Source organism: Harpia harpyja, chromosome 14 (assembly GCF_026419915.1).
Source record: "Harpia harpyja isolate bHarHar1 chromosome 14, bHarHar1 primary haplotype, whole genome shotgun sequence".
NCBI lineage: Eukaryota > Metazoa > Chordata > Aves > Accipitriformes > Accipitridae > Harpia > Harpia harpyja.
Window position 1 is genome coordinate 17926434 of NC_068953.1, and position 27781 is coordinate 17954214.

At 38.7% G+C, this 27781-nt stretch overlaps 2 protein-coding genes and 1 non-coding gene across 10 annotated transcripts; 2 read left to right on the forward strand and 1 right to left on the reverse strand.

Moving 5' to 3' along the window:
• On the forward strand, positions 1-9531 carry TIPIN (TIMELESS interacting protein). Of its 5 annotated transcripts, none has more exons than XM_052807187.1 (8): positions 1-592; positions 982-1139; positions 2397-2484; positions 3441-3516; positions 4509-4631; positions 5183-5246; positions 7097-7294; positions 7456-7681. In XM_052807187.1, the coding sequence occupies exons 2-8, from the start codon at positions 1007-1009 to the stop codon at positions 7500-7502; spliced, it is 729 nt and encodes a 242-aa protein (XP_052663147.1). In that variant the 5' UTR covers positions 1-592; positions 982-1006; the 3' UTR covers positions 7503-7681. The 5 variants fall into 5 exon arrangements, with proteins under 5 accessions (XP_052663147.1, XP_052663143.1, XP_052663145.1 ...); XM_052807183.1 differs by lacking the exon at positions 7456-7681 and adding an exon at positions 7694-9531 and having other exon boundaries at positions 3-592; XM_052807185.1 differs by lacking the exon at positions 7456-7681 and adding an exon at positions 7694-9531 and having other exon boundaries at positions 3-379.
• Positions 6161-6297, forward strand: LOC128151574 (small Cajal body-specific RNA 14). Its single transcript, XR_008238429.1, has one exon. It is a non-coding gene; the product is annotated as a small Cajal body-specific RNA 14 (non-coding RNA).
• Positions 9039-27781, reverse strand: DIS3L (DIS3 like exosome 3'-5' exoribonuclease). Of its 4 annotated transcripts, none has more exons than XM_052807171.1 (17): positions 27621-27781; positions 24204-24357; positions 23290-23418; positions 22500-22635; positions 21319-21495; positions 20330-20408; positions 19193-19372; positions 18011-18180; positions 17056-17217; positions 16088-16335; positions 15100-15192; positions 13076-13609; positions 12061-12215; positions 11771-11949; positions 11270-11415; positions 9573-9747; positions 9039-9499 (listed from the first exon to the last, which is right to left on the reverse strand). In XM_052807171.1, the coding sequence occupies exons 1-17, from the start codon at positions 27754-27756 to the stop codon at positions 9194-9196; spliced, it is 3159 nt and encodes a 1052-aa protein (XP_052663131.1). In that variant the 5' UTR covers positions 27757-27781; the 3' UTR covers positions 9039-9193. The 4 variants fall into 4 exon arrangements, 3 of the variants coding, with proteins under 3 accessions (XP_052663131.1, XP_052663134.1, XP_052663132.1); XM_052807174.1 differs by having other exon boundaries at positions 27700-27719; XM_052807172.1 differs by lacking the exon at positions 27621-27781 and adding an exon at positions 27331-27588.

Genomic DNA, 27781 nt, shown 5'->3' on the forward strand with positions numbered 1-27781 from the left:
CCGGCGCGCTGCCCGCCGGGCCCCGCCGCTCGCCGGGGCAGGAAGCGGAGGCGGCGTGGGGGGCTCGGGGCGCCGTTCCCTCCCTCAGGTGTGCGCGGGAGGCGGCGCGGACCTGTCTTCCCCTGAGAAGGCGGGCGAGAAGCCCTCTTCGCCCCACTTCCTGCTAGCGGGAGGGGGAGAGCTTCCCCCCTCGGTGCCAGCACGCCTCCGGGGCTGCTCTGGCGGTGTGAGGGGAGCGGGGCCTCTGTGGCGCCTGGCAGGTTGTAGCTGTGGAGGTCTGGCCCTGGAGATCCTAGCGAGCTCCTTCACTGTCCTCTTTCGACTCCCTCAGCCTCCGTGAGAGTTTCGCAGCCCGCAGGTAGGGAGCTCACCTCCGAAAGTCAGTGTAGATGGAGCTGCTTGGGGTCTTCTCTCGTTACTAAAACCGTCTGAGAAACAACTTTCCTTTAAAAAGCTGTTCCTGAAGCCTTAGGAACGCAGCCGTGGTGAGAGCGGGTCATCCTAAATCCGGTTGAGCTGATGTGCTCTGGAATGAGATTCATTTGAAGAGCCAGAAAAGGGGAATCCTCCTCCAGACTGCGTTTCTAAGTGGGTAAGCTGTAAATCAGAGGAATTCTCACCCCACCTCCCCGTAGTCTTTGATGATCAAGGACGTGAGTGGCAAACAGCTGGCTTGCTAAGTGCTTTGGTTAGAAATCCATTTCTTTTGTTTTATTCCTGTGACCCGTGCCTGCCACTCCCAGGTAACTGATGAGTTGAAACATGACAAGCCCATTTTTTACTGGGCCTGGTGACGCTGGATTGTGTCATCTCTCTGTGTAGTATCTGCTACTTAATTTGTACAACGCTATTTTTTTCTGCTTGGCAAATCTTTTTCTGGAAAAGCTGTAGACATGCTGTATATAACTGATGTTTATCTGCTTCTGTGGCAGCCTTTTCTTCTCACTGCTTCTCTTTAAATGCTTTTGTTATTTCCTGCAGGAGGGAAAAAAACTTACCTTTGGCCATGATAGATCCTTTAGAGAACAACTTGTTTGATCTTCCTGATTATGAGAATACAGAAGACGAAACGTTCCCACCTCTTCCACCTCCTGCCTCTCCAGGAAGAGATGATGTTGAATGGGCTCAAGCTAATGGAGGTGAACACCTGTGACCCCTAAACATCCCATTTTGCAGTATAGACAATGAAATGCTGTGAAATCAGTATTACTGGTGTTGTACTTCATTATCTTGAGTTTAGCATAAAAATAGTCTTGTGTAGTTAAGAAAGCAGTTCGTAAATTTAAATTGTTATTGATTCTATGCTTCCGAGCTTGTGGGAAAGGTTTATTTAGATTCTGTGAAAATATGCACACAAATGAATCTTCATAAAATTCAAGGTCTTCTGACAAAATGTTGCTAAAGATAATTATACAGCGGTGATCTATCGTTACCCTTTATGACTTGGATTTCAGAAGTGGTAAGAGTGTTGAATGTAGTATTCCAGGGAGATGTTGGTAGATTTTGTAGAGTATATGACCTAGGAAAAATCCAAGACACTTCAGGACAGTAAAACTTAATTATTTGTGTTTGAAAAGATCTTACTGTGTACTGAACAAGCTAATAGAAAGTACAAAGATTTTATTTTAACTATTACTTACTTCTACTCATTTGCCTGTAGTGTTAAACATATGTTTTCATTGATCCCTGCTCTGTCTGTTCACTAGAAAATAGGATTTTCAGTAGATTTAATTCCTTGCTATATGAAAAGGAGAACTTCTGAATTCCTGGTGTTCAAAGTAACAAAAAGTAAACCAAGAAATCAGTATGATAACTAATTGCTAGCACTGAGATGAGATGGGCAGTGGTGCCTTGTCTGTTGCAGTCAAATATTATATACTGGCCCTAATCAAAAAGTATATGGAATTTGGTTCTTGAAAGATACATTGATTGTGGTCACACATTGCCTCTTTCTCTATTTTTTGAAGGCAGTGCTGGTGGTTTAGGTCTGTCTTTCAGATCTATAAGTGGAAATTTTGGGACACACCTATCAAATTGTGTTTATTGATAATTTGAGTTTCTTAACTCTTAGAACATCATCTACTCTCAATACATTTCTCATCAGAAATACAATATAAAAGTTCTAAAATTAGGAAATTTCCCTTTCAAGGAACCTACTTTGCTAAAAAAGTTGGTTCTTCAGTATATTTTGAAGAGACGGATTTATTTCCAATCTCTCTTGTGGGAGAAGCAAGGTAAAATATGCAGACTTTTGTTTGGAGTACTATACCTGCAATGGAATACTTGTGATGCTGCCTTTTTGATAGGGTAGAAAGTTAAAATTTATATGACCGAATTCTAGTTCATGTCAATTGCATTATATACTTGAAGTATGTTATTTTCTTTACTGGAACCAGATGGAAACCAGCAGTCACAAACAAAGGATTCTGCTGTAGCTACACGGAAAGCAGTTAAAAGACCAATGCCTAAACTAGATGCCCAGAGGTAACTTTTTACAGAATATTTCTTTTTGTGATGAATTTGGTATATGGCTGTGGGAGAGTGATTAAGGTTACTGTGATCCCTGCTTGGTCATAGCCAAGTTAAAGATCAAGAGTTTTGGAGCTGAAAGTGCCTCTTGCATGCTGTATTGCAGCCTTTCTATTCCTTGCCTTACCTGTATAATGGTATTATTAGTTTAACTTTCTTGAAGTCTCCTTGGAACTTAGTACATGACTAATATTTTGTTAAGAGATATTTATTATTTATACATAGGACTCTTCCAGCTAGATCTTCTTTATTTTGCTTCAGACATAGTACTGTACATTTCTTTCTTTAATTAAAGTCTGCTTCAAAATAAAACCTCAATATAATGGTGACTGTAAGGCACTACCTAAAGTACCCTTACACCTGACTTTTGTACAAACTGGATAAACTCTGTATATAGGATTTTAATATTTTCTTTTCTGTTATCGTTAAAGCTGGTGTAAGTTCTTTATAAGCAATGGAAAGAATGCGAGTTTTCAGTTTCTTCCATTTTAAATACGCTGATGAAGTTAGTCATTGATACCACAGGTGGATGCTCTGGTCACGCATCTAAGTAGTTTTACTTGGCCAATGTAGATACTAGAACTGACCATTCAATTTTCTTTCCGTGTGATCAAGAGCAAAAAGCTCCTTGGACTAGGAATACATGTATGGTTAATTAAAAAAAAAAAAAAAAAGTCTTGGGTCTTGCAGCAGACTTTATCTTATTTTGTGCGTTTTCTTAATGACTTTTAAGTCTGTACATCTTTCAAATAGAGCTCTGTAGCTTTAGGCTATTTAAAGGAATGTGAGGGTTTTTTGTTTGTGTGCTGGTGTTTCTTTTTTGGGGGGTGGCAGTGGGGAGGTAGTTGTTTTTATTAATTAGAAGAAGAAAGTATGGGTTTCAAATAACTTCACCCATTTCCTATTACCAGGTTAGTTTCAGAAAGAGGACTTCCGGCGCTAAGACACATGTTTGATAACGTAAAGTTCAAGGGTAAAGGGCATGAGGTAAGACATAGTGAGCTTTTGTTTTGTTTCCTGGGAGGTTAATCTAGATTTGATAGGTTGCTGCCCATCTGATATGGGGAGAATTGATACTGCGCTCTGGTTAGCCAGCTTTCTAGCAGTACTTGAACGTACCCTGAGGGGGTTTGTAGTCGTAAATTTAAAAAACCAAACATGAATGTTTTAACAAAATCCATGTTTTGAATTTAAAACTATTTTCCTCTACTCCAAAACTACAATATCATGTCTGTGACCCTTTTTGTATTGTCCATAGAAAGAGGTTTTAGAAATTGGAGCAGGCTAGTAAGACTGCCTGCTACGTCTGGAATGCCTTCACCATCTCATTTCATGATCAGTTTCCTCTGTTAGTGAAAATATTCTGGCCATTGTGACACCTCTACCCCAAACTGTCTCATTGTTTTGGATACACTTAAACATACAAAGCTTATTTTTCTTTAAATATCATTAGACTATTGGCACATTTGCAAAGACACCTGTGCATCTCTGGTTTACAGAGAACATTCATGGTATAAATTTTCTATTTACAATTGGGGGCACAAAGAAACTAGGCAGTACTACTGATCTGAGAAAAAATCTTCACTAGATAAGGTTCTTTAGATGTAAATTTTTCTGTGTGTTCTAAACATCAAAATAAAATCCAGCTGTGCCCCTTTGGATATTTTTTTTTTTTTTTTTTTTAGTCTGCGTTCAGACCTAGGTGGCTTCAGGGCAACTTCACAGAAGCTCGTTGGATGTTTTACAGTATATGCAAATGCTCTTCCTGAACTTGGATGGCTATTCTTCTCATAGCTTGTAATTGCACTTACAGACTTGATTGTGGGAGGAAAGGTTACCCACACATTCATATTACTTAAATTTTCAAGAGACTTTCAAGCTGCAGATGCTTAATGTTTTCAGAAATGTTACTGTCCTGTTTCCCTCTGCAGTCTACTCAGTCAGCTTTTACTAGCTGGATGTCTTGGTTTATGCCCTAGGCAGAGGACCTGAAGACACTCATACGACATATGGAACACTGGGCTCATAGACTATTTCCAAAATTGCAGTTTGAGGATTTTATTGACAGAGTAGAGTGTTTGGGAAACAAAAAGGAAGTTCAGGTATGTGTTGTTCCTGTCAGTTTCTCTTTATGCAGTACTGAATAGTCCAAGAGGTAGGTTTAGGAGAGCAATTATGCAACAAAATAAGACTTAATTTGTGGATACTGCTAAGGAGTATAATGTTATTTAAATTAATTTCTCTCTTTTTAAAAATAGCTCTTTCCAGTATTTAAGTTTACATTTAACCTTTCTTTATTTGAATTAGTACTTCAGAGAATTGGCTTTGATTTCAGCACATCTTTAACCAAAGTAATTTGCTTAAGAGTGCTGGCACTGGTTGGTTTTGGGGGTTTTGTTTGTTTTTTAACGTTTCAACCTGCAAAGAAGACTTATGAAGAATGCTGCTTCATCTGGCTAGGTGATAGACGAAGGACTAGCAAAACAACCCACAGCATTACAAGTTGTTGGTCAAACAGACATGTAGTGAAAGGAGTATTTTTTTCAGAGTAATAAAGTGTAAAGAGAAATTGAGTGTAGTATTAAAAACAGCAGTGTTGTACAAAAGATTTTGTTACAGATGAAATATCAGTATTTTAATCTCTCATTTGCAGACCTGCCTAAAGCGGATTAGACTTGATCTTCCTATTTTACATGAAGACTTTGCAAGTAATGAAGGTATGCTCATTATGCTGTTTGTTCAGTAGTTCAGTGCTTAAAATTACTTTACTTCCCCTCCTACTGACCAGAAATTAATAATCATGGTATGTTTTTCAAATGTAGAAGAAATTGTTGAGTGGTCCTCTATTTTAAAACCAAGCTTCTGTGAGACTTACAAAACTGAACTGGTACTGGGACTAAAATGCTACATATATATATAAAAATAAATAAAAGTGCATGGTATTATTAATGTGTATTATTACCAGCATTGTTAGAAATATTCTTCAAAAAAAACCCCAAAACTGCAATTACTAACTGAACATACTGGTTTGTATTGTACTCTTATGAGGTGCAGTCTGAAGAGCTCTTGGATCTTATTAATGCAGAAATCGGAGACTCATTATAGTGTTTATACTACAAGCTGTTACAGTGCAGTCAGGGTGCGGTGTCCTTTATAGGGAAAGTATTTATTAATGCTTGTGGGCACTGTTATGTCTGTCAGTCTTGGCGTATAGCTACTATTGAGTATTTCTTCTTCCAATATCAAAATCCAGTCACTTAACAAGTAGATAATTCAAGAGTCTCTTCCAATCAGATGATGTTTTTAGATAGACTAGAAATGAACTTTTTTTTTTTTTTAATAAAAAGAGGGAGTAGAGTTCATCTTGTAGTTTGAAGGAAACTTTAATAGGAGAAATGAGAGGATTTCATAGTCGTTCCTAAGGTCCTTTGCAGGTGTTCACGCTTTCACTGTGGGTCTCTTGAAACAATTACCTACCCATTGTCTGGTGTGTCTTCACATGAACCTCAGCCTCCCCCCAAGCCAGTGCTTGGGAAAGGTGTTCTGGTGGATGAGTTAACCAGAACAGAGTTTAACCAGTGGTAAAACCTTGCCTTGCCTGTGGGGATGACCTTTGGGCAGTTCGTGACGTGTGGCTGTCTTCACTGTTGGCTGCATTTGCTAGAAATGAAATGCAACCATAAGCAGCCACAAACAGTAAAGCAAATGGTTCCTGCCGACAGTGTCTGTAGAGTTATCAGATTTTTCTGTGCGATGGTTCCATACATTTGTATTTAAAGGCAGTGCTGATCTGATCTTGAACCATGTTGGCGAGTGTACTGTTACAACTGGTCAGTCTTCAGTTGAAAAACTTGAGTAGGTATCGTGCCGTTTTGAAATAAAAACTCAAGCTGGAGTATTGCGTTAAAAACCAAAACCTTGTTGTTGGCTAGCTTCTCTATTTACAGGCTTAAAGTGGTGCAGAGGCACAAGCATACTTGGCCTTAGGCACTCTTGAAAGAGTGCTTTGCTTCTCTGTTGGTGGGTGAAGTTTGTCTAACGGAGTTGGACTACCTCCATTTGCATGTTTTAAAGTTGGCAAATGAGTAAATATTCCATAACAGTAGCACACTGAATTCAAAACTGACTATTCAATGTCTATGTTCGAACCTCTGTCTGATTCCCATAACTAGTCCTGCCACTTACCAAAGGATGGTGTCATATTGGTAGGGGTGGGAAGAAAATGATCTGGCTGTTCAGTAAGGATTGCCTGAATTTACTGTCTGTTTTTAACCTTCAAGCACAGCTCATGATTGCTAACGTAGTATACAGAGGTATGCTTCTCTAAATTCAGGCATTTATTATTGTTGTGCATTTGGGATCTCCGATAAGCATTTGTTGTATACTTTTGAGTATCAGCTATGTGGACCTAGGCAGAAAATTGCCTATTAAAACTGAATTACAGAATGATCTTCAGCTGTCATAGAAATGCTTTTAAAATGACAGATACTTAGCAGTAGATCTCTCTGGGTTGAAAGTGTCGATTTCTGCCCCTCTTCCCCCTCCCAACCCCCTCATCTTTAACCAGATGGTGGAGGGGAAAGCAATGGACTGGATACAGCCACTGAAGATATACATTCTGGCTCTGGAAATGCAGAACAAATCAATTCTCTGTCTGGTACAACTCTCACGGAAGAGCAACAGCAGCGAATCAAGAAGAACAGGCAGCTGGCCTTGGAACGTAGGCAAGCAAAGATGCAGTGTAACAGCCAGTTGCAACACAATGGTAATTAACTCTGTAACTTAAGTGTTAACGTTAAGGTCAGTAGTCTGAGAAGCTTATACAACTGAGCTGCTGAGTCAGTTTAAAGGAAATGGTAGTGATTGCTTTTCTAGTAAGTAGCAAAATGTGTAACTCTCAAATTTAAACTGTGTTCCTTTAGTTAGACTCCTCCAAAGCTAAGTCAGAACTACTCTCCCTAGTTGTCATGTGAAGTTGTGATAGCTTTGGCTTGTATGAAATGAAACTCAACTTGCCAGTCATCTCCGGAGTTGGCTTTCCTGCAGACTGTGATTCTGGTGATAGAAACCACAGTTAAACACAGCAACAGTGTTTTCTCATGGTAGGAAATTGTGGGTTGTTTTTTTGGTTTTGTTTTTTTTGTTTGTTTGTTTTTTTCAACAGAGCTGTCCACTACTTACTCAGAAGAGGAGTTTAATACCCCAGTTGCTCAGGATCCCACTGACCTTATTGAAGACACTCAAATTACCACAACCGAGGTTGCTGTTACAGAAGTTGAAGATGGAGATACGGAATTGGAATGTGCCAGTGAGGAGCAGTAACCCTTCCCTATACTTTGAACAACTTCCTTGACTGAAAGACCCCAAGGTTTTCAGTACTATCATTGCATTGAAATGTTGCTGGCTCTTTGCACTCTGACTCTAGAAGCTTCGCAGAAGTCTTCCACATGACGTGGGTATAGTGGGACAGAACTCTTCTCTTGAAACTGCAGATGAGCAACTCCATACACCAGAAAACTGAACAAAGTTCTTCATCTGCATTTGAGACATCTTTTCCACCTCCTCCAACATTCTTTAGGAAATGTTAATGATTTTTTTGACCTACTTTGAATTTCGTTTACAATTGATGTCAAACTGAATTAACTGGGATATTGACAGGTGAAATTTCTATTAACGTTGTGCTGGGTTTTTTTAATAGAAGATATATACAATAGCAGGTGGTGCTATGTCTGAACAGGTGTCCTGGATTTTTTTTAAACTTGCTTATAAAGTTCTTATAAGCTTTTTCTTATAAAACGGAAGCTATTAAATTTCAGAAGTCAAACCTGAAATGCTTGTATGAGGCTCTTACAGCTACAGGCCCTCCAACCTTCCCCATTCCTTGTGCTAGTCACACATCTCTTCACAGACAAGTACATCCCCTTAGGGGAACATGCTTTGGCTCTGACGAAATCAGTTACCTTCCTTTGGCTGAGTCTGTTCTCTGTCTCAAGGCTCTGTTTCATCCTCTTACAGTCTTGTTTCTCCTTCTTCCACAACAGCTTTTCCCTTTTGCAGCATGATTGAGAATCGCCATAACGGTAAAGCCCTGAGCCTGCCCTCTCCCATAGCATAGGGGAGACTGTTGTTCGTAACAGAAACTGCATTTCTAGAAACTGAATTAACACAAGAGCAGCACTTAGAGCAGATGAAATAAGTTCATGTCAACAGGTGTTATTATTTTATGCCAGATGGGCAGCTGGGGGATTTCAAGAAACAGAATTCTGTATCCTAGATTAGTGTGAAGGAGTTTGCTTTTTATATCCTTGCAGCTATGAGCTAAACTCACTAAACTTTAGTGGAAGATAGCCAACAGCTGTAGGAAATACTTGGGTTTTAAGAACTTAATTTATGGACAACATGGGAAAGTTACTTTTTGAATGATAGTTAAAAGAATTCACCACACTGTCTTTAGTCTGGAAGATGAGATTTATCATGTATAAAATCTTGTAAAAACTCATACATGTTCATAACCAGATAAAAATAACGTTTATTTAAAATAGACATTTAGTTTCTTATTAAAAGGACTCTTGAATATTTAAATAGACTGCTTTTTTAAAAAAGAAAAATCATACAAAGTGAATAGGAGCAGAACATCAAGAAGCAGATATTGCTAGCTTATAGTTCAAGTTCTAATGTCAGCTGAAACATCTAATAGTGCCAAATCCTTAATCTCCTCCAGCAGCTGGTATAAGCTTGCTCCCTTGGTCTGGCAGTACTCCCGATAGTCTTCATCAATTACTTCAACTCCTGCTTTTTCTTGGGCATGCTGGGCTTCTTCTGCAGACTGACTGACTTCTGCTAAGTCAGATTTCACCACATGAAAATTCTGGGAAACCTCTGTGTCTGAAGTCTGGTACGGTGTGTTCCTGATGATTTCAAGCTTGATTGTATCAGCATGGCAGCGGGAAGTCTGCACATGTATTTTCACCTTAAAAGCAATACAAAAATTATTATTTCTGATGGTGCTATTTCCTTTTACTTCCTTCAGATTAAATACTCACTGTAATATGATCAAAAAGGCTTAATGTAACTGATTCTCCAGTAGTTGTAGTGGAAGTAATTTTGTTTTGAAAGCGATGAAGTGATCCAGGCTTCCACTCACAGCTCCTATCACCTTGACAAGAGATGACTAAGCCTTCTTTGTTTTTCATGTATGCAGCACCTTTGATTCCGTATCTACAAAAAAGCAGATAGAAACTGTTCTAACAGTTTTCACCCTTAGCAGTTCTTTTAATTTTGAAACAAAGAGAAGGCTAGCAAGGATTACAGAAAAGCAAGCAATGTAAAGGGGCAAACACTGTAGCCTCATAACCCTGCTTCAGGGATGCTGATGGGCATTGTCGAAGAAACCCCTAGAGTACCTGAAAACAGCATGTAGACAGTGACTGAAGTGTTTTGAAAGCAGCGAAGCAAAAGTAAATTACAGTCAGTGATCCATTGTCTTAGGTGTTGGGTGGAGCCTGGTATGGCTGGATGATGGAAGGAGAGCAGCATTACAGGTTATTCCAGACAGCATGGTGAGGAAACAGTTCTCCATTAAAAAAAAAGTTACTTAAAGACCAGCAGTGTACTTGCACTGCGTTCTCTGGAAGGAGGCCTTTCTTGCTTGGGTAGGTTCTGGCTCTTCAGCCTCCAAGCCACGCCATCTGGAATGCTGGAGACAACAGGTCTATATCAAGCTGGTTTATATCCAAGCTCAGTCTGTGGCCAGGCTCAAGCAGGCCCTGGCTGTATCATGACGTCCAGAGTATTCATGTAATGGTTTGCTTTACCTAACATCCCTGTAGCATGTTTTTGGGGGTTGGTTTTGGTTTTTGTTTTTTTTTTTTAAGAAGGGTTCTTATGCCTACATTTCTCGTACCTGTTAGCTAGCCAGGTAGACAGTGTTACTGCCAATAATGCACAAACACGTAGATCATTAACTAATCCAAAATGTCTAGGAAGAGGAAAGGTAGTTCTCTCCCCTGCAGCTTGAAGAGCTGGCCAAGTCTTAGGAAAGGCAGTGCTCTCCAGTTCTACATGGACTAATGCCTTCTTACATCATTCACTAGTCTATTTATAACATTAGCAGAACACATTTAGTATACTTTAAAATACAGATTTAAAAGCTCAGAAATTAAAATGTAGCGTTAGCTTCATGCAAACAGTTGCTTTCTACTTAGCGTTAATCAGAGGCTGAGCTGAGATACAGGCACTCGGAAGAGCCTAACTGCCACAAACAGCACCATGTAAACACTTCTATGTTTCCCTGCTGCCTACGAGGAGTAGCTGCTCAAAAGGTGCTCCTAGCCTGCATAAACTACAGTCGGTAGTGAAGGACAAGAGTGCTGAGGAATGCATGGCTTTGTGATTTGCAAAATCACTTTCTATTGTTTTTAAAAAGGGGGGGGGGCAGAAATATTCCAGTCATTGTTCTCCCCTAGCAGCTGCTCGGGCAAAAAACGTCCCTTTAATGTTTTGAAATAAATACATACTGTGCGGCAGAGTCTTACCATTTCCTCACAGGAACTCCCTTTTCAGAGTGAATGCATAGAAAAGCACTGCTATGATTTACAACAAAAATCTAAAACGTAGTCATTGGTCAACACCAGGCCACACTATAAACACTTCCTTTCTCAAGGACCAGAGGTGTCCTCACAGCATTCTAGTAACACTTAGGTCTTATTTTTAAGCTCAGTCCAAGCTCTCATCAACTCACCTTGGTACAAAAACAAGCACACCATTTGTTCGAATTGAGTAAATAACACCATCTGCTATGCAGCGCTCCTCTGTTTCTGTGGTTGTGTCTTTTAAGTACATGCACCGGAAGAGTTTAGTAGACTGTTTCTGAGCACGATGTGCTGCCTGCAAGCACCCCCCACAAAAAGAGAAGACAAAACCACCTAAATAAATATTTCAACAAGCTTGTTTGGCTTTGATTTCCATAGTTTCTTTTTCCCATTATTAACTCCCTTACCCGTCCCCTAGAGAAATTACACCTAAAAGGAAATCCTACATGTAGTACAGATGAAGTATGAAGTCAATTTTACTACCACTCTTAGAAGAAAACTGGTATTTAAGTAAAAAAACCCAAAAGCATTATAAACAAAAACAAGTGATACTACGTCATCATAGTACCCAAAAGCCGCAGTCAGGACTGGTATCCTATTCCACAGGGCAGCATACAAACATAAAGAGACACACACAATGACCGTCTTACCTGTTTTCTGTTATTAATATGTCTGCACAATTCCTGAAGATCCTTATTGCTGAATATATAATCCTTAACATCTCCTTTAGTTTCATTCAGTGTTGCTGCCGTCAAGAGTCTGTGGACAACAATATCAGCGTATCTTCTAATTGGAGAAGTGAAATGAGTGTACTTCTCTAAGGCAAGTCCTACAAATACAAAAGGAAGCAGTGTTAAGCAATCAAAGCAATCGACTGCCTCCCACCCAACAGTTCAGAAGTAGTAACAAGAACAGCATAAAAAATAAAGTGAAAAGATACCATAATGATGAAACTCTTCCTCAGGACAAGAGCCAGTTGAGAAGTACAATGCATTAGACATTGCTTGAGTAGCCATAGATCGCAACAGTTTATTTACAATTGGATCCAATGGGTCATTTGCTTTATCCAGAGACTCAGCCAATGTTTTGTTAGACCTGTGAAAAAAGTGTTAATTCTGAAGATAATTATGCTATCCCTGATCATAATAGCTTATAGTTAAAAATAGCATACAAAAGCACACAAAAATTGATTAATAGTTATTAATATAAAAATGTGAATGACAAGCAGAACAATCTTAAAACTTTCAACACTGTTTACTAACAGCTCTGCTCTAGAAAAATGTTTGGAAAAAAAACAGTTTTCACTAACAGGCCTGTCTTCTGCAACCCGGAGAACCAAGAAGGACTGGAGGAAAACTCCAGTCTATACTGTGCAAAACAGACGGTGAGCTGGTCCAAAGCCTGTGCTGTACAGGAGAGCACAAATGGGACAAGGTGACATCCAAGTAAAAGGAGGGATTACTGATGCCTGTCACACTCTGTGATGTCCAGAAATTACGCCCCCCAATATGATGAAGCTCACAGCCTTCTTGACAAAGAAGAACAGTATCTTGACAAAGTAATTCGGAATTATTTTGAGTAATTTTAAATGACTATATTGCACAGAATTAGATTTAAACAAGTACTCTCTTACACAACTATTACTGGAAATACGGTGCCAACAAGGCCATTGCAGAGCTCAACCACTACACACTGACTGAACAAATTCTTTTTGGATATGTCTAAAATTATTCAGATACTGCCACTTTCAGTACAGCCAGCAGAATGCAGGCAGCCTCTCTTTGTTTAGAACATCACCTCCCGCTCACAGCAAGGTTATGGTAAATGTTTTTTTAAGAACTGCTATGCAGTGTCTATTAACATTGATACTGAGAACTGTAATGCTTTGTGACAATAACGTAGCCAAATAGTTAATGGCTTAACTTTAATTAAAGTGCTTAAGTAATAAAAGATACCGTGTGTCTATTGAGAAACCTTTGGCACTGGCACATTCTCGAAGTCTAGTAAAAAATTCCTGTCGTGGTGGAGGGTGTTGACGCAACAAAGCTTGATGAGGAAAATTTTCAGAAATCTTCTTTGCCACCCAGTGGTTGGCAAGAATCATACATTCCGCTACAGTGTCCTGCACCTCCAGCGGCTCCTTGCGGATGAGACCGTAGATTTTATGTTTATCATCCAGTTGCACTTGGATTTCTACCCCTTCTAGTTCCAAAGCACCACAGCTGTCCCGCTTAGCTCTAAGGTGTCGTGCTATATCAGTGAGTTTTGATATTGCCCAAACCAGTTCAGCCAACTTCTTCTGTCTAGTTCTTTCATCCAAGTTTTTCAGTTCCAGGATATCGCCAACAACACTTGTGTCTCCATCTAATAATCCCTGCGCTGCTTCGTAAACGAGCTTGTATGCAGATCGAATGATGGTTTTGTTGTAGCAGACTCTCAGCATTTCGTATGATTCTTTTTCTAGTTCCCACAAGACACTTACAGCATACCTTAAAGATAAGATCACAATTCTGTAAATAGTTCTGGTTGACTTAAACTGTCATTTCAAGCACATCCAACTGTTACAAATTTACAAGTTTTTTTACAGGAAACTTCTTTTTCTTCACAAAACAAACCAGTGCTCAGCAATGCCACTAATTAATGCACTTGCCTTTCAGTCTCGTGTATCACAACTTAATAAATAAGGACCAACTATGTCAGCAGTATTTTCAATCCACCTGTTGAGGCAGAGTACCCCTAAGATACAAGGGCACATCTATTTTAAAGCGCAGCTACACTGCAACAGTTATTTTTATTAATTTTTATTCTATTAGTCAGATGCATCCACAATGAACATATCTGCACCCTGCATATCCTCATGCCAGTGAGCCAACTAACCCTGTAAATTGTAATAAAATGTTTGAAGAATAGGACAATAGTAAAAAACATAACCATTCACATGGGTGCATGCACTCCAGATCGAAACCCGTGTGAAAAAACAAGTGAAGAACAAAGATGCCTTCACCTTTAGGTTGCTGTTTAAATACAAAGCAAGTTGTTAAGGGTATGGGTAAACATTATTGGAGGACAAGATGGTCATTGTACAATACCGTATTTCAGCTTTTGTGACTCCCTACCACTTCGCTTACAGCAACAATTCAAAGAGCAAGTGCATAAGCAGTTACTATGGAATAGGTAATGTAACATTTTTGAGCACCCACAAAGTGTTCAGAATCTGTGTGAAAAAAATAATGAAATTAATTTTTTTTTCCCCAGTCAAATCAGTTTATCATATGGTGACATGACTGCTAAGGCCAGCCTAAAAGCAGCACTGGGAATCTGTGACTGGGGCAGAGTTGGGGAAGAATCGCCCTCACTCTCCCTTTCTTAGCAGCAGTACTGAGAAGCCCTATAAAACTGATCATGGAATTACAGAGTTGGACATTTAACACTTAGTGAAAAAAAGTCTACATGAAAAATCATTCATGTTGCTCTCTGGAAACCTCAACAGGGCTAATATAGGTAGGAAACCTTGCTTTTGCATCAGAACTATTCTGTGAGTAGTCAATTTCATCCAAGAAAAGATTCAACAATGATGAAAGATTAAGTATTACAAGACCTCTTCTAATGGGGTAATATGCCAACAACTAATGATTTCAGGAATACATTTTTCTCGTTTAAAGAAAAAGGCCAACCTCAATCTTCTCAGTGGTTTCATGTTATGGTTTGAATCCTGCATGGATTACATGTATGTTCAGCTAGATTGTCCTGCTCAAACAAAATGCTTCAGCGCCCATATATATTTTGGCAGGGTAAAGTATTACAAAGCATTTACCCTACCTATGGTAGAATTGAAAGGTATTTTTTAATGTACGCTATTCTTTCAGTTGAGAATCTAGTAACAATGCAAAAACATCCAACCAACTGATAAACACAGAGACTGGTAGCAATAATTAAATTACTTGTAAAAATCTCTTTCCTCAGAATTATAGAATCTTACCTATCAACTCCACTAAGAAGAGAGCATATGTCAGCACTCAAGACAGACGGCAGCATGTTGTAACGACGATCCGCTAAATAGTAAGTTGTTGCCCTGAGGAATAAAATACATTTACTATTCTCACAAAGACTCATTGGTGTGTCTCCCAAGCAGTTTGTGGTATAAGCATAGCTTCAACAAAACAAGACACATAGCATGATTTTAAAAGGTTATTCTTACAGAACACACACATGTGCAATACCAAAATCAAATTATTTAAATAACCATTTGTATAGTACAAGCCTGATTTTGCCTCCCTCCATATCTTCAACTGCCATTAAGGCCAGAACTAGGGCTGTACAAAATCTGCTCAACTAAGAAGAGGTCATTTAATGGCTATACCAAGCATCTCTGCTGGCTATACAGTTTACATTTCTTTGCATCTAGAAAGAATACATTTCATGAAGTGATTCAGCAGTTTAAGTTCAAAACAGTGGCAATTATACAAAAAAAAGAATGGAGTATTTGGCATATTAAAACACAAAATGGAATATTAAAACATAAGCCTGCCAAATACCTCTGGAATTAAATTCATGTAAGACTTAATTCCACTCTGTGGCTGTTCTGTGTTCTGTGTGAAGATCCATCTCCCTTGGAATGCAAACAAGTGGTTTGTAAATACTTCAAATCACAAATGTTAAAGTAGACTATAAAGCAAACAGTAGTGATTAGGGAAAGATAAACTTAAATCATAACTTTGAGGAAAAGAGCAATTTCATAGTAAAAAGGTGAAGCAGTAAGTCAGAAAGCAGTTTTCTCCCCAGCAGGCCTTTTTTAACCAAATAAAAGCAGAATAACATTAGTTATATATTAGTTTTAATAAGCTGTTTCCATGACACAAAAGAAGAAAGAATGTTTCCTTCCTTCCAATGTTTCTCAATGTTTCCTTAGGGTAGCATCACAAACTCCTAAGCTCCATAAATTTTCTAATTTTTAGAAAATAATTTACCTTGCTCTGGCCTCAACATCAGTGTAAGAATTTGCTGCCACAAAATGGGTTACATCTGCAATGTGGACACCTAACTCTAGATTCCCATTAGGCAGAGTTCTAACCGAGAGTGCATCATCCACATCCTCGCAGCCTTGCGGGTCAATGCTGAATATCAGGTGTGTGTCTCTCAAGTCAAGACGTTTTTTTTCCTCCTCTGGATTCACTTTCCAAGGACTCTTTGAAGAGCTCACAGGCATTTCACTCATCTGTACAAAAATATTATTGATGAACATACATTTATATCTTTTCTACAAAAAGAAGCCAACAATGAGATTTAATTAGCTTTTCCTTTCCTACACCATTAATTGTTTTGTGTACTTTTTCATCCTAGACAAATTCTTCTTTCCTTGCATTTTCCAAGTCAGTCTATTACATTTACCTTATAGGAAGTATGAAACAGAATTGAAAAGAGTGCTATGCATTATTATTAACAACTGATATTATTGTGGTGATATTGCAGCTCTGGCAAACATAACCACTGCATATTGGTTTTTTACATTGTTTTTCTTCCAATTAATTGTATGTATAATCAAAATAGTTATCTATGAGAGCTGGTTCCTCTCCTGGTTGAAGACAAAAGGATTTAAGACAATGACTTCAGTAGGACCAGGCCTTTAGGATTAGTACCATGAACACATATTAAAGACAGTAATATCTTAAAGGTCTACCTCAAATTAGAATTAAGAGTTTGTAGTCATCTCCTCACAGCAAACAGATTATCTTAAAATCACGCTTGACTTGAAAATTCATAGTATCTGTAGAAGCACGGATCCAAAAGTAATTCCAGAAAAATAATCTATAAATAGTTTTCAACTTTCAAAAACCTGTTGGCAACTAAGACATTCAGCTGTAAAAGCATCCCCCTCTTTGAGAAACAAGACCCTAGAAATCAACAGAAAAGAATGCATCTAATCACAAAGACTAACCTGGATCTCTGAGAAAGGGGCAACACAAATGCTGTTCTCCACCAGAATAGCTGCAATTTCCCCCTCAAGATCTCCAATTCTTCCTAGAACTCTGACGAAATGTCCATTTGGATACACAGAAGTTGACTCCCAAGAATCAATACGCACGACAACTCTATAATCCTGCAGCAAGACAATTCTGTTAGAACAGCAATCTGCTCCTGACAAGCAATCAATATAAATACTCCTTCGGGGGCAAACAATGCTATCCAAAGGGACTGGCAACTCTGAAAACTTTATAGAAAGGAAAAAGGAACCCACAAAGAGAAGCATACAAAAGAATACTGAGAATTACATTTATTTCCTGATCAAAGACCCACTTGGGGTCATTAATATGGAGAATCTCTACCTTAAAGTATAAAAAATAAAAGCAAAACCAAGATGTACACAAATATCCTTATACCAGAAAAGACACAACTGGAATTTACTTCTTGGCTGTGAAGAAGTGCTTAACATTACAAGGTAAAAACAGCTAGGAACAAACAAAACCATGTTTGTTCTTTCTACAGCAATGGCAGGCTAATCATCACAATTCGTTATTTGATGAAAAGCTCTCCTTACTACTTTCATCAAAGTTATATGTAGTCATAGATCCAATAAAGCCGCAAGGGGTATTACAATTTATACCCCTGATATGACCTTTAATTTATCTAAAAAACCAAAGCAACTAGTATATAAATGCTCCGGGTACCTGGACTGTGGCCCAGACTCAAACAAGCTTTATTACCTGAAGCTGACATGGTTTTGACAGGAACTGAACACATTCCTTCAAGGCAGAAACTGAACTACTCTCACGGACTTAACTATTTATTAATAGTTTTAGCCATGTTTTTGCCGAGGAAAACATCATTAGAGCATGTAACACCCGCATGATTTTGTAGGAACACAGAACAGAGAAACACTTTTGTCAAATTACCTGTAATGCTTCAGCTTGCTGGGTACTGATCCGGATTTTGGGAATTCTATAGTCCAAAGGTATAACAAGGATTTTCTGAGCATTTCTGCCCTGGGACTGGCTCTCTTCTTTAGAAGGGAAAGTGACCACATAATCCCTCCAGTTCTTTTGAATGATTCCAACAACTTTACCTTTTAATAAGGAACATTGTTGGCTGCACATTAAAGAGTTAAACAGGAACATGAAAGCAAATATGTGGGAGGTATAGAAGATTCATTGCTTTGTAATATGAACTAATGTGTCCACAAATCTGTATTACAATTGCTAACAACATATGGTATGCAGACAACAATACAAGTTTGTTATAAGTTATCATTGGCACAGCCAGATTTTAATGAGCTTTTATTTATGTGGAGACTAACTCATTGTATAGATTTCAATTGATACAGTACATAAATTATTCAGAGAGATTCCCACTACTACTGAAATGTGGCCAATTCTAGTAAAAAATACAGAAAATTTTTAATCGCAAAGATCAAAATCAAACAGCATTTTCTTGCAGGAAGAGAATTAACCACCTAAAACTTTTAACTCTGATCTCAGCAAACTTTTAAGATGTAGCTATACCTGAAGAGTAATATTTTCAAATAAGACTCTAAGTTCCCATGGTACCCAGGCATGTCACATTATAACGGGAGCTGGATACTTCTTCACCTAACAAAAAATTTTTCGTCTTGAACATTATTTGTCATCAAGGAATTAAAAGGATGCTATTATCTTTCTGTATAATCAACAGTGATGGTGGAGGACTTGAGTGCACACTCTGGTAAATTGGTCTGTATTAGAATGGCAGTTTGTCTCTTCTAAAGCTGTGAAGAGTGACAGCATGTATTCGGGTAGCAAAGTATTCCAAACTCGGTATTTCAGAAAGATAACTACAACAATTCAGCTATTTCTGAGAATGGAATTATAGAAAAAAAAAAACGAAGGGGTTTCACATATAGAAAGAATCTAGTGGCCTTCTTGTTGGGATATGTTAGAATGCTTTAATTTGGGATAATCACTTCAAATTTACTATGGTGCAAAAAATGTGACAATAACAGAAATTGAGGGAAGGGACTATATAATGAAGAGTACAACACAGCTTGGACCAAGGAAGTGAGATAATCTTGACAAAACATTGTATCACACTATCTACTTTACCTGTGGGCATAGGGTCACTAATGGTGTCTGCAGGTGGTTTATCCTCAGTCTCATTTTCACAAAGGGCAACAGTCCTTCCTTTCCATTCCTGCAAAGGTAGTAACTCAACAGCTACGACATCACCATGGATTGCACGATTTCGAGCTCTGGCCCCATAAATAAGGATGTCACTTTGAAGTTCTAAATTTAAAATAAAAAGAAACAGAACTATAAACTGCTAAAAAATTCAAATCCCTCTACTCTTGGCAGCATTCTGCTGAAATAACAGAAAATGACATTTGCAATATGATCTCTTCCAAAAAGGACTACTGGCAAATAATTAATATTGCAAGAAAATTAAAACCTTTTCCTCTTTTGTTTTTTTTAAAGGAGATATGAAGCCATTCTGTAAATGAACTCTTGGATAAAAAGCAGCATAGGCTAGGATGAGTTCATTGTTCTTAGGCAGCAGCTTTAGAAACACACAACACAGTTAAACTGTGGAAACCACTGCCACCAGATTCTGGGCAGGGTCCAGAATAAAACAAGTTTTTAAAAAATGATATTGAACACTGGTTTGACTGCAGGGTCTGTCACAGGAACATTTGAAAGTTCTTATTAGTGAAAGCTGGGACAATATATCTGTGCAAGGATAACAGGCTGTTCCTTCAAAGGTATTTATTACTAACTCATACCAGAAAGACAATACTGGTGTTCCAATCTGATCCAAAAGGCATTTTTCCTATTATGTTCACAATGACCAGCTTCCTAATCCTGCCAACATATATGCAAACGCTTATTTCAGTCAAATGAGTGGTCATTTGAAGTTAGAGCAAAGCACAGAGGTAACAATTTGCATCAGCATTCAACTTCAGAAAAGGTCTAGGGAAACCTGTTAGTAGGATAAGAGTCCAAAACATAGCCAAAGTTACTAAGAAAGAGAAAGGAGGACGTAAAGGGTATTGCTTTCTCATGAGGCCCACCCTCTGGGTTAATCTTCAGCCTCCTTTCTGGCCCATGAAATAACCCAAGCATTGGAGTATCTTAGCTTTCATCTTGTTTAATAACTGAACAGCTATGTACATATGGCTACATGGCTTCATGTAAAACATGCAGTGTCACAAAGGCATTGAGTAAATCCTCTCATTGTCTTTTCACCTGTTTCTTTGTTGCCAAATCCCTGAAGTCGAACAAGAGCTTCCAGTTGTGCTCTATGCTTACTGACATGCAGTATACCCTAAAAGAAAATAACAAACCGATAAATAGAATGAAACAGTCACACCTCTAAATAGCCAACTTTAAAGTATAAAATTTTTTGGTTTGCAATTATTTTTACATAAATTAGTAGTTTATATTGATATGTAGGTTATTTTGAACACAACTGTTCTCTCTGTAGGGGGAGAATGTACAGTGAAGAACTTTAAGTACCCACTTCTGGAAAAGAATTGTAAGTTCTTTTAAATGCTCGATTTAATTGCAAGATGATAAAGGTCCTTTTATTCAATGCACAGGCAGTGTAAGATTACTTTTGCTGCCTGCCTTAATATAGAATCTGGAGTTATTCCTACAAGAAAGAAAACCCTCAGTCTTTCTGTTCATATTCTGTTCTCACCTCGCTGCTGAAATTGTCAAGAAAGGAACAAATTACTACCTCTAATTCTTTAAATTATTTTAAGAGGACACTTGTCCACCAACAATCCATATTAAGGCCCTGAACAGCCATAAAATTGTAAATTAATTTCACTAACTGAGAGATCTCTGTGCAAATGAAGAAATGCTGCCCTTATGCAGCATTACTTGTACTTAAGAATGAGATCTAGCTGCTTCATATCACACCTAGTTTCTCAATTTACAGGTGTATCACATATCAACCTGAAGAAAAATCCACAGCAAATTTAAGATTCTCAATAACAAATCCTCATTTCAACTTCTCCAAAAGAAAAAAACCCCATGTGTTCACAAGATGAAATAGGGGAAATATTTTAAGAATCTTAATCCCTTCCACCCTCTTACTCTTGCTTTTTTGTTTTCTTTCCCTCTTCCCACTATAGCAGTATTTCTTTACCTAATCAGTCGAATTCAGGCAACTAAAGGGACCAAGCACAAGACTGTATTGTTCTGTGTATGCTCTCTATATAGCAAATTACCTGTATATATCTTCCAGATTTGATCCCAGCCTCCAATATTTCCACAGGTAAGTGCTCAGGATATTCTTTTCCATTGTTTTCTTGGCTTTCACTCTCCCGTTCACGCTGAGCTTGAAGTATAGAGTCAAAGAGTTCATGGGCAGCCTTTAAGTCAGGCCAAAAGTTATCCAAGTAATTCTGTATGCACATATATAAACAAACATGAAAGTATTTAGAGGTCTCTGTTCTTTTAATAATGCATTTGGAAAGCCCGTAATGGCCAAGAGCTGTCTCATATGCTATACTCAAACAGCACTTCCAAGTGGTAATGATGTGTCTGCTCTAAACACCACAGATTTGTTCCAGATTCAACCTAACTCATTTGCTAAATACAACAAAGGAGGCATGACTGTTAAGATAGCATCCTAGACTAGAGATTCACAAACTTTTACCAATATACCCCATCCAGGCTACATAGTTCTTGTAAAGTGCCATAGCAGAATCATCAAACTGGCGACCCACTATTGTTTTTACACTTTTTATATGAGTTTGTATGCTACATTTGGACCACCTTCTATTACCTCATAGCAATTAAAAAAATCAAGCATCATAATTTTTATATAGCTTCAAGGTAAATCTGTTTGGTCCTGGTTTTACTCAACATCCTTTCACAGCTAAAATAAACCTCCCATCCACATATCCCGCTGAATACAGGCAGTATCAGAGATGAACAACTAAATGAACAATGAATTATTTTCTCATGCATCACTGTATCCTAAGTAGTCAAGTCTAAAGTAAACTGGCAGAATAATGCTGATGGATATTTAGGCTACAGCTGTTTATGGACTGCTTGCGTGACAGATTTAGACAGCTGGCTGAGGTAACTGATTATTGTTTGTCAATGCCAAAATCTTTAAAAACAAGGAAAACAATGAAAAGGGCTCATAGGAAAGATGACCTTTGTCTTTAGAGCTGCTGTGTTTCTTTTCAGTTCTCTGGTTTGTCACTGCCACCATTTTTTATGACATTCCCATGACTGACATCTTTGCTTTCTTTGATAAACAAAGACATGAGCTAGCATCATAGTTTTCTTAAATGTAAACTCTGAAATGATCTGCACTATACATTGGGCTTTAATGTACTTGCTTCATCATTTTGATGCAGCATAAAGGAAACCTTCTTCTATTTTTCTGGCCTGTTACCTTGAAGGAAATCACAAACACTCCTTCTGTTTCATTTCCGTACTGCCTGATAGCATCTTCATCTTCTGTTACCATAACAACTGGCATCTGACCCAAGCAGTGATTGTAATACCAGACTGCTGCATTGTAAATACTCCTAGAAAAGCAAAGTTTGAAATAAGATTTCTGGCATATCTCATTTGCTACTCACAAGACATTAGCAGGCTTTGTACAAGAGAGATTTTGGTTTAACATGCATACTTTTGAGATATATACACCAAGCTACATAAACTTTGTATCTGCAACAATGTTTATGTGCCATACATAAGCACCAGGAGAACAGAGGAAAATAAAATGTTTCCTCTCCATTACATCCACCTGTGCCCTAGCTGCAACATAACGTATTGTTCCTCTGAGTGAAAGTTTGTTAAAAGCAAGTTGGAACTGCCAAGACTCCAATGCTATGGTGTTTGCAGGTTATCAAACACTACATCTAACAGTCCAATAAGGAGTGCATGATCTATTTATTATGCTAAAGCATTCTTTAAAATGGCTGTGTAACTTTCAAATGATCCAGCTTTTTTTTAGCATTATTACATTTAATTAAGTACATTTTTGTCTATTTTCCTAAGAAAACAGTGTTGACACTTTCTTAATCACAAAAGCACAATCTAGACTTTCAGTTACTGTGAACTGTTCCAGAGCTAAGAAGAACAAGAGTATGAACTCTTACGTATCCAATGCATGCTAGTATTCCTAAATACAGTGTCACGATGTTGTCCAGCATAGTACTACGTAAGTTGAAACAAACCTGGTCTGCCATTTCTCCATGGATTCTCCCTTCTCTCTTGGCAAGTAAGAATGCTGGTGGAATTCATTAGCAAACACGATACAGTCATGACGGGCATCCTTTACTAGATTTCGTAACTGGTTGTATTGTCTGGAATATGAAAAAGAGAAATATATTCTTGTGCTTTCTTTTGATAATGCTATTTTAACTCCAGATGAAAATACAGCTGAAAACTCAAGGAAAAGTACTGTCATGCACAAAGAAATGCGTTCATTAATTACACCATTGATGATAAAACCTAAACCATCATCTGTAAGCAAGCTTTTCTAATATCCATTATGAATGCTTCTGATTTTTAAACGTATTTGTTTGCCAGTGAGCCCCACAAAATGTCGTAAGTGTTCAGGAACTTATTTTGTCACTTCTGGGACAAGAGCTGTTTCTTTAAAGGCATTTGTGCTTTAGAAATATAGGAAGACCTTGATAGCAAATTGCTCTCTCATATGCTATGGCAATACATAAGTTAACGTCTGGTAAGGTAAGTACCATATAATAGTATTAACTGCTACCCAAAGACAAGTGCTCAGTCTTTAATACAGCAAACCAAAAACATGCCCATAATCTAGTTGTCGCACATGATATATCGTGACTGCAAAGTCTCCTTAATTCCTGTCACAAGCCATCTGATTAGTTAATAATGCTACAGGTTTAATATCGCTCCTATCAAGTGAAAACTATGACAGGCATTGATGTCCATGGATCACAAAGGATCACAGTTCTTTCCCTTCTGTAAAATTACACTAAGACACTTGGAAGACCGAAAACCAAATCAAGCGCAGTATTATTTGCTGACTTTGGGTTACAGTGCTTAAATATACTAAGTTAGTATCTTTATTTCAATCTAAATTAAAAGTAAGTTATTATAGGATAAGTACCTGCGTCCTTTTTGATGTTGCACAGCTTGACATGCTGTTTGCATGAAAATAATACCTTTCAGCTCTGGAAACTCGAGAATCTCAAGGTAATCTTGAACAACCTTGCAGTCAGGGACAACATAATGTGTAACATCATCCGATAACAATTTGCCATCTAAAATATAATTCAGAGTTTAAAGGTTTAAACTTGCAGTTACAATACTGGTTTCTTAAAAATACTTTCAGATGTCAGGAAATTAGAGTTGTGTATGCCCAAAGGTATACACATCTCTTTTTCTGAATGAACAAAATTATGACTACTATGGTACAATCTCTAAAATTTGTGACAGAACCGTTTCGCATCCACTGATGCCAAAATTTAGTGCAAATTCTATCCAAATGAGTGAAAAAGATCCACTTTCATTACGAAAAGGATATAACTGAAAGAGTGCAGGTAACAGTCCTTTTTTCTCTATTTCCATATGAAAAGAGAGACTATACATCTGCCACAGAATATATTTTCATGGAATTTTCAAAGGGTGTAGAATTATGGGTACTTCTGTTACACTGCTTCCACAGATCTCTCTGTTCAACACTACCCATTTGCAGCAGGCTCTTTTTCTATATATTTACATTAAAAAATACAGATAAGGGTACACGTGGAGAAAAGCAATGCTACTGCAAAGAGATGTTCTTGAATCTAAACTATTAACCATCATTGCTAATTTTCTCTAAAGAGACTCCACCCCTTAGGAATACACCATCAAAATACCACAACCACCCCATCACAGATGACATCTTAAAATGTACCTCAAAATTAATGAGTTTAATTGCTTTAGATATTTCAAAGATTACCCAATAAACTTCTGCACGGGGCTGGGGGGGGATCTCCGCTATATTTTCTCTCAATGCCTATTTATCCCTTATGATATCATCAACACTGAACTGCTGAACTTACCATAGTGCAGGCAAATTATATATAATAAAAGTATATAGATCTTGACAAGTCAGGTTATTTTCATGTACTTCTTAGAAATTGACACAGGAAAATCTGTCTATTAACTGTGATCACTAGAAGTGTGAATCCAGTAGGCACAATTCTGCATACAGTAACATGGCTACATCTCACACTGAAGGCATATAATGGATGATGGCAGAATGCATACAAGAAAGCTAATATTTATTAATAATTCAGAAGAGCATTAAAAGTGAAATGTCACTTGAAGATTTATGTAATCTGCCCATATTAAGCTATCCTTGCCTAACCTATACATCTAGATCAGAATAACTTCTGAGTAGGCATAGCACACCATTACAAGTATCTGTAGATGTGATTTATGCAGGCAGTCTCTCACAGTGCATGAAATAAGTTTGCTCAGCACACTGTGTAGAGTCAGGAATGAAAACAAATGTTCACCTCACCGCTGAGTTACCTAGAATAATTACAAAGGGACATATTCTGATACTCATCTACAGCACAATTTACATTTAAGTCCAGAAAAGGGGAAGTTAGGCATGGCAAGAGAGGTAAGACTTTTTTCTGGTATGTGCCTGTAACTTATTGTCCTAGTTTCAGCTTTCTAGTAGCTGATACGGTGTTATGTTTTAGATTCAGTATGAGAAGAATGTTGATAATACACTGATGTTTTCAGTTGTTGCTAAGTAGTGTTTATACTAAGTAAAGGATTTTTCAGCTTCTCATGCCCAGCCAACAAGAAGGCTGGAGGGGCACAAGAAGTTGGGAGGGGACACAGCCAGGACAGCTGACCCAAACTGGCCAGAGGGGTATTCCATACCATGTGACGTCATGCCTAGTATATAAACTGGGGGGAGTTGGCCGGGGGGGAGCAGACCGCTGCTTGGGAACTAACTGGGCATCGGTTGGCGAGTGGTGAGCAACTGAATTGTGCATCACTTGTTTGTATATTCCAATTCTTTTATTATTATTATTGTCATTTTATTTATTATTGTTTATTATTATTATCGCCATCATTATCATTATTATTTTCTTCCTTTCTGTCCTATTAAACTGTCTGTATCTCAACTCATGAGTTTTACTATTTTCCGATTCTCTCCCCCATCCCACTGGGGGAGGGGAGTGAGCGAGTGGCTGCGTGGTGCTTAGCTGCTGGCTGGGGTTAAACCACGACACTTATCCTTAAGGAATTCATAACTAAATGCAATACATTAGAGAGCAGCAACTATCACTAGTCCTGACATCCTTGATAGCAGTAATATACTACACTACCTTCTGTCCTGAATAGCAACAGGCACCTAAACCAAAAGTGACAACATCTACGTCAATTAGAGTTCAGAAGGAAAAAAAAAACCCTTAACATTCTCAACCTTTTCTTTTAGGTAAGCAAATAATGTGGTTGATTTAAATAGGCTGGATATTATGTTAGTTATTTGCCATTCTCCTGCACCAAATAAATTGTGCTATTTAGCAACAACAAAAAAACCCTGAAATATCAACCAAAGGTCACATGATGATCTATGATGCATGTAACAGCACCATAGTATGTAAAAACAGCAACAAATCTAGATATCAGAGAGGCTGGCAGTCTTACTGTGTCTGAAATGGCCAGATATAACACAGGCAATTACATTTAATTACTTAACAGAAATAACTGCTGATGCAGAATTACAATCACTTCAAGATAATGGCTTGGCCCCATTAATACTTAACAGGTACGTACAGAATTTAATTCATGCTATAAATCACCACCCTGCAGAAATGAATGCATTTTTAAAAGATCTTTTAAAAAAAGGGAAGTGTGAAACTTGCATTATCCTTTAGCCTTTCATCACTGTCTGTAAACTGTTTGCAGTTAAATCCTGTAACAACCAACTTCTCCATTCCTTTTTCTCTTTTCTTAACACCTCGTTTGTTCCTGAAAGGTTTTGCTTTTAAGGAGTACTTATGCTACATCCTTGATTTGGCACCGTTTGGTTTTTCCACGACTTCATATACTGTTGTTCAGCACCGTCCATAGCCGGCTCGGGACGGCCGAGGAGAGGTCTGGGACGAGCCTCCAGCGGCCCACACGGCTCCGGCCTCCTCACGCCACACCGGCTCCCGCACACCACACCACCGGCCCCCGCCTCCTCCCCGGCTCTCTCCCCTCGTTATTCCTCTTTTATTCACCGCTTGTCCCGCTCGCTGCCCCCCTGCGCTGCTCTCCGCACCTCGCATCAGGTCCCGCCGGTTCCTGTCAGGCCTCCCCGCCTGCCAAGGCCGTACGGATCACCTCGGCCCAGGGATCACCCTCTGCACCCAGCTTTGGCCTACGTGAGCCGAGGCACAACGACCCCCGGGGCCAAGCTGCCCACCGCTCCAGCTCGGCCCCCGGGCGATCCCGGGTCTGGCAGTCCGGATGCTCCTGCCTCTTCTCCCAGGAGCCCCGACCCCCAGCCTCCCGCCGTCAGCCCCCTCACCGCGAGGACAGGCGGCCCGGCACAGGGCGCAGCGGCACGGCACGTCGGGGCGGAGGTAGTGCTCCCGCACGACGCGCACCGAGCGGCCCTGCTGGCCCCGCAGCAGCAGCACTTTCTCCGTGCGGAGCATTGGCATGGCGGGAAGCTGCGGCCCCGCGGCT

Excerpts from the sequence above, each read along its gene's own strand:
- TIPIN (XM_052807183.1), top strand. The coding sequence starts at position 1,007 with ATGATAGATCCTTTAGAGAACAACTTGTTTGATCTTCCTGATTATGAG. Across the intron at positions 2,485-3,440 it reads CCTAAACTAGATGCCCAGAG|GTTAGTTTCAGAAAGAGGAC; the intron begins GTAACTTTTTAC and ends TCCTATTACCAG. Across the intron at positions 5,247-7,096 it reads AGACTTTGCAAGTAATGAAG|ATGGTGGAGGGGAAAGCAAT; the intron begins GTATGCTCATTA and ends ATCTTTAACCAG.
- DIS3L (XM_052807171.1), bottom strand. The coding sequence starts at position 27,756 with ATGCCAATGCTCCGCACGGAGAAAGTGCTGCTGCTGCGGGGCCAGCAG. Across the intron at positions 17,218-18,010 it reads AGCAAGCTGAAGCATTACAG|GATTATAGAGTTGTCGTGCG; the intron begins GTAATTTGACAA and ends GTCTTGCTGCAG. Across the intron at positions 11,950-12,060 it reads GGAAGAGTTTCATCATTATG|GACTTGCCTTAGAGAAGTAC; the intron begins GTATCTTTTCAC and ends TTGTATTTGTAG.